General features: G+C 41.5%; 1 protein-coding gene across 1 annotated transcript; it reads right to left on the minus strand.

Annotated features, from left to right (window-relative positions):
• Positions 1-511: 511 nt before the first annotated feature.
• dram1 (DNA-damage regulated autophagy modulator 1) lies at positions 512-8,544 on the minus strand. The gene is made up of 7 exons (XM_050035733.1): positions 8,130-8,544; positions 7,713-7,780; positions 5,541-5,683; positions 5,273-5,450; positions 4,985-5,043; positions 3,615-3,707; positions 512-3,523 (listed from the first exon to the last, which is right to left on the minus strand). The coding sequence occupies exons 1-7, from the start codon at positions 8,258-8,260 to the stop codon at positions 3,485-3,487; spliced, it is 711 nt and encodes a 236-aa protein (XP_049891690.1). The 5' UTR covers positions 8,261-8,544; the 3' UTR covers positions 512-3,484.
• Positions 8,545-13,043: the final 4,499 nt, after the last annotated feature.

Raw genomic sequence — 13,043 nt, forward strand, 5'->3', positions numbered from 1 at the left:
TTTTCCAAAGCTGCTGAGTGTGTCTTGATTTATAATACAGACAACAACTCTTTATATGTCACCAACGAGCGACAGTAAATGATAAAAAGTAGTGTATTGTCTGATTCTGCTTTGGGTCCTTGCATAGCTAACATTTTTCTATTGACATTTTCAACTGGGTTTTAATGTTTGTCCCATGATAGCATTGCCTTGTACAGTAACCTCAGCTGGAATGAAGACAAACAAACTTGCACTAAATCAGTGATAAACACAACATGTCAGAACACAAACTTGTCCCATCTTATCATGACATTCATCAGGACTTGTGACTACACGCCCTAAAAATGTAAAATAGTGAAGTCATGAACTCGGCACATAACAAATATTCATAAGATTTCTATGAATGAATATTATTACACTATAGTGACTGTGAAAATGAGTGTGAAGAAGTCTGGGAAGCACTTTGTGTACAAAAGCAAGAAGATCTGTAATAAATAAACAGTTTGCTTAAAAAAAAAGTGTATCTTTATTTTTCAGCTCAGCAGCGCACCATCATCTGTACAGTACATTGTGTCATAAGCAAAACCGTATCAATACACAGTGATTGAATGAAAGATAAACTCCCTTTTGTTTCAAAGACACCATCTGTAGTGGACACGTTAACAATCTGTGGACAGGATTGTCTCTTTGGAATACTGTGTGTTAGTCCCATCTACTGACCACCAGTTACAGACATGATCTATAAAAGAATGCTCCAAAAGTGCTGGCTGCTGAAATACAAGATATCAGCTGATACTCAGATGTGATAGTGATTTTATATTTGGTGAGTAGCAACAGCTGACACTATGACACACTTTATTTGCTCATCACAACATCACAAAATTGTCTCAGAGTACTTTAGAGGCTCTGACATTGTGCGCTTATTTCAGGGTTCCCACTGTCATGAAATTCCTGGAAAAGTTAAATGGTTTTCCAGGCCTGGAAATAGTTTGGAATTAACAGAATGTGTTGGAAATGTTACAGTGGTTAAATATACGCCAGGGTTCCTGTCTATCTCTAAAAAGTCTTAAAAGGCATTGGATTAATTAATCTAAAAATAAGGCCTTAATTGGTATTAAAATAAATTAATCTTTCAAAACAAACCTTGTGAGCTGTAATGGAGCTGAATTTTGTAACGTTACCTTTGTTAAATGTTGCTGTTGTCCCTGGCTTCATATGAGTAGAGGAAAAGTCTGCTAGCCGCTAGGCTAATTTATACAACGTAAAATGCCATAGGCTTGTGCTAAAAACATTAGCATGTTGTATTTGTGGGGAAAATGTGTCCAGATAAAGACAAGTGTTTGTCTGTGAATGCTGCGAGTTATAGTGAAGCTGATTTGTGTACTTGTGTTTGAAATTGTCTTTATTAAGCCATGTTTAATGTGTGTTTTGGAGGTGTAACTGCAGAGTGACACAGACACACCACCACACAAGTATAAATGCTCAAACGGTGTAGGCCACATGCGTAGGCTACAACATAGGCACTGCCGCACATGTATAAATCCCCCTTAAGACTTTGGAATCCCACATGCAGAGCAAGAAACACAAAATTGTTTAGAATATTCGTCAACAAATGCCAGGTATTTCCCCAAAAAGTCATGGTTTATATTACAATCAGCATGTGGGCTAAATTGTCCTTAACCCTCGGTAAAAAATCTTGGTCCATGTTTTTTTTTAATCAGTTTTAGTTATTGTAAATTGGTCTTAAAAAGTCTTAAATCTGACTTAAGCTGTCAGAACCCTGATACATTGTTTTGGCTGTTGTTAAATATGTCCATCAAAATCCCAAAACATATCTAACATTACACGAAATTTCCCATGTAGTACTGAAACATCACCAGTATTACGTGATACACATCTGTGTATGCAGCTAGCTGGTGGCGGGAATGTCGAACAAGTGAGTAAAGTTAGCCAGAGCCAGCAGTGCATGTTAAATAATGCTTGCCGTTAGCACCGTGAGGAAACGGCTCTGGTCAGCCATGTTAAAGGGAAAAAGCATTAGGACACCAAAAGGCTGCTCAACAGAGTGTCAGCTTTGGCACATATTTCACACCTGCTATAGCCAGGCCATGATAACATTATCAGTTTGTGTCTACTGTACGTGTATGTCCATATTCCAGCTACACTTTCGCCTGCCTTAGGACATACAGTAGCATACTGGAGTAGCACCTTACGATCGCGATAGAGGCCTATCTACTTCACTAAAGTCTTGGAAAGAGGGTTAAATATTACGGGTAATAAAATTCATTGGTAAAGTGTGTGGGAACCCTGAGTGTTGATGTTGTTGATGTTACTAAAGTAGCTAAAGTATTGGCAGTGTGCTCTACAGCAGTGCTTCCCAGCCTGGGGTTTGATAATATATACAAATTTAAGGGCGTCAGAAATTCAAAATATATTTCTGTCACCCAAAATACTTGCATTTTTCAGACTTAATGACATATTGTGAGTGAAATGCTGGAAACTTCTGCCTCTTCAGGCCCCTGAAAATCCTACAAATTAAACAATTTTCAAAGGTAAAGTCCCTCTGATTAAACTGCCTATATTTTTTTAATGCCCGCTGATGTAAGGTTAAGAGAAAAGCTTAATTTATCTGGCTGACGGCACACTGAAAACCTGCCTTCAATTCTAATTAGCTGCAATTTCTATTCTATTACAGTAATTTAATTTGGCAGTCATACTGAACAAACTATTTAATTAAGTAGCCTAGTTCCTGTTGCATAAACTGTCTACAGTCTGCAAACACAAGCAAAATCCCATCTGTAGCTGCACTGTGGAACAATCCAGCAGTATGAGCTTAAACCATTTACCACACAGGGAGAGTACAGGAAGTATTGAAACCAAAACTCTGAATTGGAGGATTCATAGAAAGAGTTTCCAGCTGTCCAAAGAAAACATGATTAGAAAATGCTAATAAAAAAAACGTCATACAGGTTTCCTGATTACTTACATACAGTATCAGTGTAGTCTCACCATTTTCTCACACAACACGAGCACCACCATGTTCCCACAGACGAGTTTGTCATTAGTTTGAGTCTCCTTTAACCACATGTAAAGCTATCATGTGTTCCCTGTGTGATGAACTTCTCTTATTACTGGTCACAGGTTTGACAGCATGAGTCACGCTGGTGTGGCAACGATCGAGAGCAAAGTGCAAAGTGTTGTTTGAACACAGGAAGCAATTAAGTGCACGTATAAAATGAATTGAAATCATATAAAAGGTATAAAGATACAGGCTGTGATCAGTTTCTGAGCTGCTGATAATGTATAAATAACAACGTACCCACTGTGTTCTACCAGCAAATTCAGTCAGGCGATACAAAACACAACATCGTATAAAAGCCTTGCAGTGTAAAAATACAAATGTACAAAATGCATTTGCATAAGAGCTTTACAAAAAAATGCAGAACTTTTTTTTAAACATTAAAATACTGATAATCATACTGTGATTTGTCGCCAGTCATCATGGCTACTCCACGTTCTCTGTTTTCACTCGCAACGTAAACAGCTGTGGGGAATAAAAAGGGAGAGAAATAAGAACCCCTTTCAGCATTACATTTAAATAAAAATGAGCTTCTGTTTGTCGGTGTGATACTCACTTTGAAGTCGTCGATGTATGTGAGGAAGAAGCAGATGAAGCTGAAGGCGACGATCCACTCGCATGCAGCACTGGCCACATGGAAGGGATAGTCCTGAAGGAGAGACACAGACAGTCAGTTAATATTCAGCTTTTAAGTGGAAACAGATATTGTCTTTGCTTTAACTTATTATGAAGTAAATGTTGATTGCACAATGTAATCACTACAGAATAATGACATATCAGCGCTTATTGTTTCCCTAAAAGCCTCGCCTCTATAATGACGTTCTGTTTGCCACCGGGTACGATCACCAGGAAAATGAAGGTTCGATTTTACGGCACAAGGGAAGTGTGGTAACCACGGTGTAACCAAAACAGGAAGAGGATAGTGCTTTTGTTTTCCCTGGTAGCATTTAGGATCTCCAGAAGCAGAAATGGTGGATGGTGGAACAACCCAAGAACATTCCTAGAAATAAGGGTTACAAAGGGCTAACATTCTTTCTACCTGGAACCAACTGCCTTTGAAGAACATTAATATTCTTAAGGGATTCTTTCAGACCAAAGATTCACGACGAGACAAGTTGAAAGTCATGTCTACGCAACAACTCTCTGTGCTTCTGTTCTGATTTGCAGCTTTTCAGGCTTATTTTGTGGCTGAATATAATCTGTAGCTTCTTAAAATATGAATGAGGATAGTGATAGTGAGACACTGGCTACAGCTGCATTTGTGGTAGTGATGAAACGGGGAAAAGCAGAAACAAAACGAGCATCAGATGGAGTGTATTCATGATAAATACACCACAGTAATATAAATAACCAGCGGCAATAAATAAGTGGGCGGGGCGTAAGCACATACAGCGAGCAGCAGCAGCCAACGGTGATTTGACTAGCTGAGCTGCAGGTGACACTATCAGCCGGCTTGAGTCGAGCTCAGAACAGTTTGCACCACCGCAACTTTTCTCTGCAACGCTCTAAAATGAATGAGGAAACCTTTTCATCCAAAGGTTGTCAGAAATGTCTTAGTTCTTCTTGACTAGTTCCTGCTTGGTGCATGTCTATTAAGTATATAATAGTGCTGTCATCATGAAGTGAACGGAAATAATGAGAGAGAGAGAGAGCTTGATTAATCAGTATCGTGTGGGCCAGGATTGACCCCTGGGACAGACTTTGGACATGATCAACCCGTCATGGTTCTAGTTAGCTCTTTCGTTGCTAGGAGTGTAACTGTGGAAACTCTACCTAGGAAAAAGAGCCACATTGCTTGGCTCTGAGGAAAGCGGAAAGTGATGGGTTGCTTTTGTGACAGCCCCCATCATGGTGGGCGGCGAAGGGTGTGTGATATGTTGCCTGTTTCCACTTTAAACTGATGTATAGTGACAAACAACAGCCTACCTCGTCTCCTTTGTCTCTGTGCAGAGTGGTTTGTTTCACATAGAACGCACAGATGAAAGCTGAATTACCCATTAAGGAAAATGGCATCAACAATGATTGGCACTTGTAAATGTGGCATAACTACTACATACTGTGCATTTACTGGTAACCACACTAATGATAATATCAACAAGAGGATCATGTTGCAACCATGAAGCGAAGTTCCTGTTTAAATGCATGTCATGATGGTTAGAAAGAACAACAGACCTTATTGGTATTTTAACAAATTAGACTTCTGTGAAAGGATACTGGGGAAAAATGCCAAAACAGCGAGGATGGCGATACCCACACGTACTCGACACACACAAATGGAGGACCCAAATGGATAGGCACGAAATGATATAACAGACTGGAGAATTATGTATAAGACACCAGAGACAAAGAACAGTATTGCTCCTATATCATGAACGGCTGTCACTAATGTTTCCTGCAATAAAAGAGCAAACACAAAATTACACCTTTAAACATTTCATTATCTTAATGTGACTTAAATGTGCACCACATGTAGAGTACATACCTGGAATGTTGCAACAATACACATGCCCAAACAGGAGAGCAGCCCCAACACTAGAGCAGTTTTATTGAGACGTGGGCTCACCATCCCTGTGTCCGCACTCAGCTTCTCCACAAACTTGTACCTGGCATATATGGTGGATATTCCTGTGTAAAGATGACATTGTGCATTTACCACAATGTGTTGTAAACTGATGACTCACTACAACAGAAAAACAATCCTCTTGCATCCCATCAAATAAACTCTGCTTTCATTTTCCTAAAAGGGGAAATGTGACTAATAACTTTGGAAGGCTTGGTTCCTCCATTGGGAAAGCCCGCAGTTGCCTAAAAGAGGTTACAGAGGTCACAGTGCAGATGTTCACACTGATGGGAGTGAAAATCCTGTGCATAGGTGCAGATTTTTGGAGGACACATCCCCCTCAATATTTAGAACATGTGCATTTGTTCCCCTCAATAAAACAGGAAAGTAGCAGAGAACTTTATTTTGACAAAAGGACATCTACAACACAAATTAATGGAGATAAGATACAATTTGGCTGCATTAACATTTACCAGAAAACACGCAATTAAGTGTTTGATGCTAAAAATGATCTGGTACATGGATGGATTACACAATGGTCCTACCAGGCACAGGCCCAGGGGGCCAAAGTGTCAGGGCCCTGGCCTTCACTTGCAAAATGTCACTTAAATTAACAGTAACAGAGCAGGAAGAGACTAAAATGATCATAAAGACACACAAAGGAACTACAAAACAGGCAAAACAACCATAAAGAGACCCAAATGACTACAAAACAATAACAAACAGACACAAAACTACTTCAAAATTGTCAGAAAAAAAGACCAAATAAGACACAAAATTAGTTTAAAGAGACACAAAATTACCCCAAAGAAACCAAAATGACTACAAGGCACACAACGAGAAACAAAGTGACTAAAAATTACACAAAATTACCTCCAAGAGACACAAAACGACCACAGTAAGACACAAAATGACGACAAAGACACAAAAAAACAACAAAATATTACACAAAATTACCTCAATAAGACACAAAGTTATATCAGAGACACGTAACAACCACAGGGAGACACAAAATGATTACAAAGTAACAGAAAAATCACCAAAAATCACATAAAATTACCATAACAACACACAAAATTACCTAAAAGAGACCCACATGACTTTGAGGAAACCAATCACAACCACAATGAAACACAAAGTGACAGAAAATTACACAAAATTACCTCCAAGAGACACAAAACAATCACAGAAAGACAAAAAACTCCTACAAAGTGACAGAAAAACAACCACATTAGACACAAAATTACTTTAAAGACACATAAAATTGCCTCAACGAGACACAAAGTGACTAAAAAAAGACACATGACAAGCACAAGGAGACACAAAGTGACTACAAGAAGACACATAACAAGCACAAGGAGACACAAAGTGACAAAGTGACTACAAGAAGACACATAACAAGCACAAGGAGACACAAAGTGACTACAAGAAGACACATAACAAGCACAAGGAGACACAAAGTGACTACAAGAAGACACATAACAAGCACAAGGAGACACAAAGTGACTACAAATTACACAAAACTACCTCAACGAGACACAAAACAATCATAAGGAGACACAAAACTACAAAGTGACAGAAAAAAAACAAACAACAACATCAAATTACTTTACAGAGACACAAAATGACCTCACAGAGAGACCCCATCGACTACAGACACGTAACAACAACGTAACTACAAAGAGACAGGAAGTTACCAAAAATGACACAAAATTACCTCAAGGAGACCCAAACAAATACACAAAACAAAAATAACCACAATGAGACACAAAATGCCGACAAAGTGACAGAAAAATGACCAAAACCCTCACAAAATTACCTTAAAGAGACCCGCATGACTACGAAAAAGACACATAACAACCATAAAGAGATGCAAAACGTTTCCAAGGGGACACAAAATCACCTCAAAGAGCCACAGAACAATCATAAGGAAACACAAATGACTCCAAAGAGACCCAACACCACCACACCCTCTGTGTGTCCTGCTCCTTTGTAGGAGAGGTGGTGGGGCCCTTTGCATATCTGTACCCAGGGGCCCCATTGTCTCTCCACCCATGTATGCATCCCAGTAAATGTAGAGAGGAAAGCTTGTACCTGCACATGCAGAAATGAATGTCATCAGGCCAAAGATGCAGCTCTCTGGAGGTTTTGCACCTGTGTCACTGCGAAGGGAAAAGACAGATCTGCATGTCAGCCCTCACACTACAGACATGTGCTGACAGTACAGCATACTTCCCCTTATGTAGGTCTGTATGATGTTATATTTTAAACTTTAGGGTGAAAGTCTAACTTCATAGTGAGAAGTGAGAAGAGGAGCGGCACTTGATAGCTGCAGATGTGTACGTGCAGCTGGACTCTGGGCACCAGCCGAGTTGACGCAGAGGAAAACGAAACTAACTCTGTGCCTCAGAAATCACTGAAAATAAACTTCGCCGTGCACTTTCTACACCTCAGATTGACTTTCTGGTGCGTCAAACCACTTCTAAAGTCATTTCGATGAATAAAACTTACCTTATGTATGGAAAGATGACGTCGACATCCCCTCTGAAAAGCGCAATAATGTAGGAAACAATAAAAGTGCTGGAGGACCAGATGACCAGAAACGCTGGTAGGAAACACAGTCCTTGCTGGAACCAAAACATCTCCGAGGTGGCTGAACGCGAAGCTTCCAGAAAACACTCTCACACGGAGTCAAAATAAATCCACACAACATAAAAACCCGAGTTTAAATACTGGTCCAGGGTCAGGGCAGAGTCTGCTGCTGCTGCTGCTGCTGGTGCTGCGGTGGAGAGTGATGAAGTTACCGACAGTCACATGGTGGTACATGAACCAGAGTGAGCCCTGCCAATATACAGTATACAGTAACCTCTTCCCCTTAAATGACTCCGTGTGGGCCGGCCTACGCAAATGAAGCCTCCTGTTATGATCACACGGAGCTTCCTTCCTTCCTTCATCTGTCTTGTTGTCACTGTTTGGCTCCCACATGACGAGACTCTTTCTTTTGAATTCCCAGAGGTGTGTCAGTGCCAGTAATACACAACAATGTTGGGAAGTAGGCTGCTCTTTACTGAAATATGGGTACAGTATAAAAGTACCTCATAAGAGGCTTTACAGTCACTAGTTGTAGTTGCATTAACATGTGAGCAACATGTAGTTTATCTGCAAGAGTGCATTATTATTTGTTATTAAATCTCAGTGGGTAGAAAAGTAGCTATGAAATCAGTGTAGGTATAAAGTGCATGGAATTCGTAATCAATAAAAGGAAGTTACGAGAAGTTAAAAGTTGTAATCAAGTAGTTTCGTAATTGTAGGAAAGCCCAAGGTTGTCACACTTTTATAATCTTGTGTGAATTTCTCATTATCATCATCAACATCTTTCAAGAGTCACTCAAACATTAAATGAAAGCTTAAGGTCTTGGCTTGAAATGAGTATCATTTTCATTTTTACAACTTATTGTAACAGGAAGTAATTAACCACCAAAGACACTCTGCTGACACATTGTGACAACCAGCCCCATCACCTGGTTGGTTGTCCCTATAGCTATCAGTGGGGTTTTAGAAGAAAAAAAAACAGATTTTAAAAAATGTGTAAGTTTTTAGCTCTTCAGCCTCTTCAGTTCTACAGAGTCGTAGGGGTCAACGACTCACATTGACAAGACTCTGAAACTAAGAGCTCATGTGACCCCTATGACTCTGCAGGGGTTCCCACCCACACAGTGTCTATAGCCTGCAACTTCGTACCAGTCATTTAGAACTGAAGAAGCTTCTTGGATGAGAGGCGAAACATCATCAAGAAACGCAAGCAAGTCCAGTAGCCTACGATATTGCACTTACGATTAGCATGACCTGGATGACTGAGAATCTTCACCGACCAGGTGATTGTTTGTTGCAAAGGAGCAAAGGTTGGTCTACGATCAGCCACGAGAAGACCAAGGCCATGATCGTCGGATAGGGTCAACATCACCCACCACTCACTCTAGGCAAGTATGACATCGAGTACGTCGAGAACTTCACGAATTTTGGCAGTAACATCTCGAGTACCGGAGATGTAGAGAAAGGCGTACGAACGAGTATCGGCAAAGCTGCAAGAGTTTTCCAACGGCTCCGCAACATACGTTCGTCCAAAGCTATCACTACGGCCATCAAGCCTGTATATGTCAGTGGTCATTCCAACAGCGACCTACACCTGCGAGACGTGAATGAGGACTGCCAGCATTATCAACATGTTGGATGTCTTCCACCGACAATGCCTCAGAACCATCTTGAGGATCTCATGGCGAGACCACATCACCAACGATGAGGTGATGAGAAGGGCAGGGGTGGCGCTACTGTCTGACATGGTCTCTGACAGGAGAAGAAGAATGGCTGGACACGTACTCCGACTGCCAAGAGAGAGACCAGCGAGTGTGGCAATGGACTGTGTGCCTGAGGGTGGCAAGAGGAATAGAGGGAGGCCAAAGACGACGTGGAGACAGACGTTTAAGGAAGACCTAAGCAAGATGGGTGTCAGATGGCATGGTGCAAGGAGGGTCGCCAGGGACCGGAGCAAGTGGAAGGGACTTGTGATTGGGCGACAATGAACACTGGTAGAAAGGACTCAATGTAGAAATTTCAGACGAAGATTGGCATAATGTGTGGAAGATACACCTTTCAACCACTACTTAAAAGTAGGCTTCTCTAAAGTTGCCAGAAATGTTGGCAAGAGTGCTGGTCTTTTGATGTCGACCAATCTGTTGTTTTTTGGAAATGTCAGAAAATTACTGTATCTTTATCAATGTATATTTCCCGAAGAAAATGTTTTTGCTAGTGATAGATACTTGATCAAAATATTGCTAGTAGCAAGCAAGAAAGCTATCACTAGGCACTGGGGTAAAGAAACACCACCATCGAAGGATGAATGGCTGTTTCGTTAGCTCTTATTATTTTTCAGTTTTCAGGATTGTTACCTCTCCAGCAGGGCTGAAAAGTATCTTACACATGTACTCAAGTACAGTTTTGTAGTGCCACTTCATACTCCGCTCCAGGGGCATTGTAGTGGGGGAAAAGTGGGACGGTTTACCCAAGGCCCGCGTGGGACCATTGAAAGGCTTGGAATGAAAAGTTTGGGGTGTTTAGCAGTTTTTTTTATTTCTAAGTAATTGGTGCCATAATTAAATTAAAGTTTACTGAATAAATCAGTTAAAAGGCCCCTCTCACCCCTTGAAGTGGTACAAAATGGTTAAGTCCACCCCTGCGCTTGGATTTGTTTATAAATGGAGCCAGAGCCGAGGAAGTGGCTGCTTATGCCGCTGGAGCACCATCGTACACTGTCATGTCTTTTCCTAAGAAAGGGAAATCGGGGTTCCAAGAAGGAAAAGAAAGAAAGGGAAGGGAAGTGACCAGAAGGTGCGTGAGAGAGACGTGACTCAAGAGAGGAAGGGCAGGGGGCCACAGAGACTGCTTCTGCATAGGGTCCAGAATTTGGTGCCGTGTCCCTGCTTCTAACAGCTGTAGCTCCTTGTTATAGTTCATGGTATAATGAATTGCTATAGATCAGGGATACTTTACTTGCTCTGCACAGGAGTCGCAGAGTGACAGGGGCCAGTTAATAAACAAACATTAATATTGTTTTTATGGCAGTATGGTGGTGCAGTGGTTAGCATTGTCGCCTCACAGCAAGAGGGATCCTGGTTCAAACCCTGGGGTAGGCGGTTCGAACCCCACTCTAAATTGGTTGCAGGGGCGTTTCTAGGATTTGAGGACATTCAGGGCTTAGCCTGGACCTCTGTCGGGGGGTCCCTCTCGAATTTTTTTCAAAATACATAAGCTCTATTTTTTCGTTTTTGTATGCACTCTGGCACCTTATTCACATTCAGAGTACAAAAGAAGATTTCCAGTGTGATTCGATTTATTTTCATTGTGAATTAGGAAATGGTACGTGGCCATCCGACACTCTATTGCTGGCCAGATTTGGCCCACAGGCCACATGTTGAGTATCACTGCTAAGGGTGAACTTATCCAGCAGTAGTATGTCATGTAGTCCACATTTTATTGATATACACAGTGTTAATAATCCAAAAATAGAATTTAAAATGAAAAAGAATTACCCTCTAAGTATTCTATTACTTTAACTTGTATATGATCTATATGCTGTTATATACCACCTCTGTTCTCTGGTGGTGAAGGAGCTTGTTGCAGTGGTTGGTTTGGCCCAGATATGTGGCCTCTGGCTGGGATCCTGCAGACGGGTTCACCTGCGGACACCATGGTAATTTAATCTGAGGAGCAAACCGGGCCAAGTTGTCATGGATGAAGATGATTCATGGATGCAGTGAGCCAACATGGCTCTTCCAGGGTACTCCTCTCTTTGTTTACTTTCAGACTCTGAGATAAAGTAGTAAAATTATCTTTCAGCCCCACGTACAGAGGCATTGCCTCGCTGCAGCAGCTGAGGGTTTGAATCTGGCTCGGGCTCTTTGCTGCATGTCAGTCCCCACTCTCTCTCTGTCTCCCCATGTCACTCTCTGTCCTGTCATTAAAGGCAAAAAGCCCACAAATATAATCTTAAAAAAAAAGAAAGAATTATCTTTACTTGGAAAGCTGTGGGAGGGCTTTCCCAAATATGCGATGTGATTTGTGCAAGTCCTGCCTTCCCCTAAAGGAAAGTGCAAAGTCACGGCCTCTTAAAGACCCCCCAACACAAGCTGAAGGCTCATGTTATCTATTACTGTTATGTCAACATAGTCAAGAGCGATGATTGGAGTAGAACAGTCAAGCTACAGGCCAGCGACTGAAGGCAGGTGCAGATAGAGGCAAGGGACAATTTTCATATTCATTGTTTTGCACAGACTAAACAATCTGGTGGAGGCTCACGTCTTTCAGCTCAAACCTCTGCAGAGCTGTTCTTATATTTTAAGGAGAGCCTGGGACACAGAGTCCAAGTGGAGCCAGCTCAGAGCCTCAGTTGTTGATGCCACTATTGAAGCTCGCCAGTGCCTGACTTGGCAGCAACCTTGAGAAATTGTTGGTTGAAAAGGCCTTTTCTGTGTCTGGGCTAGCCCAGGGCACTCCTGACTCAGCAGAGAAAAAGGCAGCTGGGGCAGGCCAGAGAAACCACAGCCTGCCTGGCCTCAAGAGAAAAGAATGCTTCGGTTCATCTGAGAGAAGCTCTGGAAAACTGTCAGATTATTCACAGTGGGATTATATGCAGTTCAAGGAAGCTATCAACATGCAACACCAGAAACCATCCTTGACCAGACTCCCCCACTCTAGCATGCAATCGCTTGTTATCACTTGACCTACGTCCTGTGTTTATGTCACGCTATGGCACCTGAGCAAGTTCCACTTTTTTCCCAGTAGTCTCTCATGATTCGGGATGTAAAAAGTTCTGAGCAGCTGTATTTCTGCTTTTTTCACTGCCAGGAAAAAATGCAGAGCACACGTGAT

This window comes from Epinephelus moara, chromosome 23 (genome assembly GCF_006386435.1).
Source record: "Epinephelus moara isolate mb chromosome 23, YSFRI_EMoa_1.0, whole genome shotgun sequence".
In the NCBI taxonomy this organism is placed as follows: Eukaryota; Metazoa; Chordata; class Actinopteri; order Perciformes; family Serranidae; genus Epinephelus; species Epinephelus moara.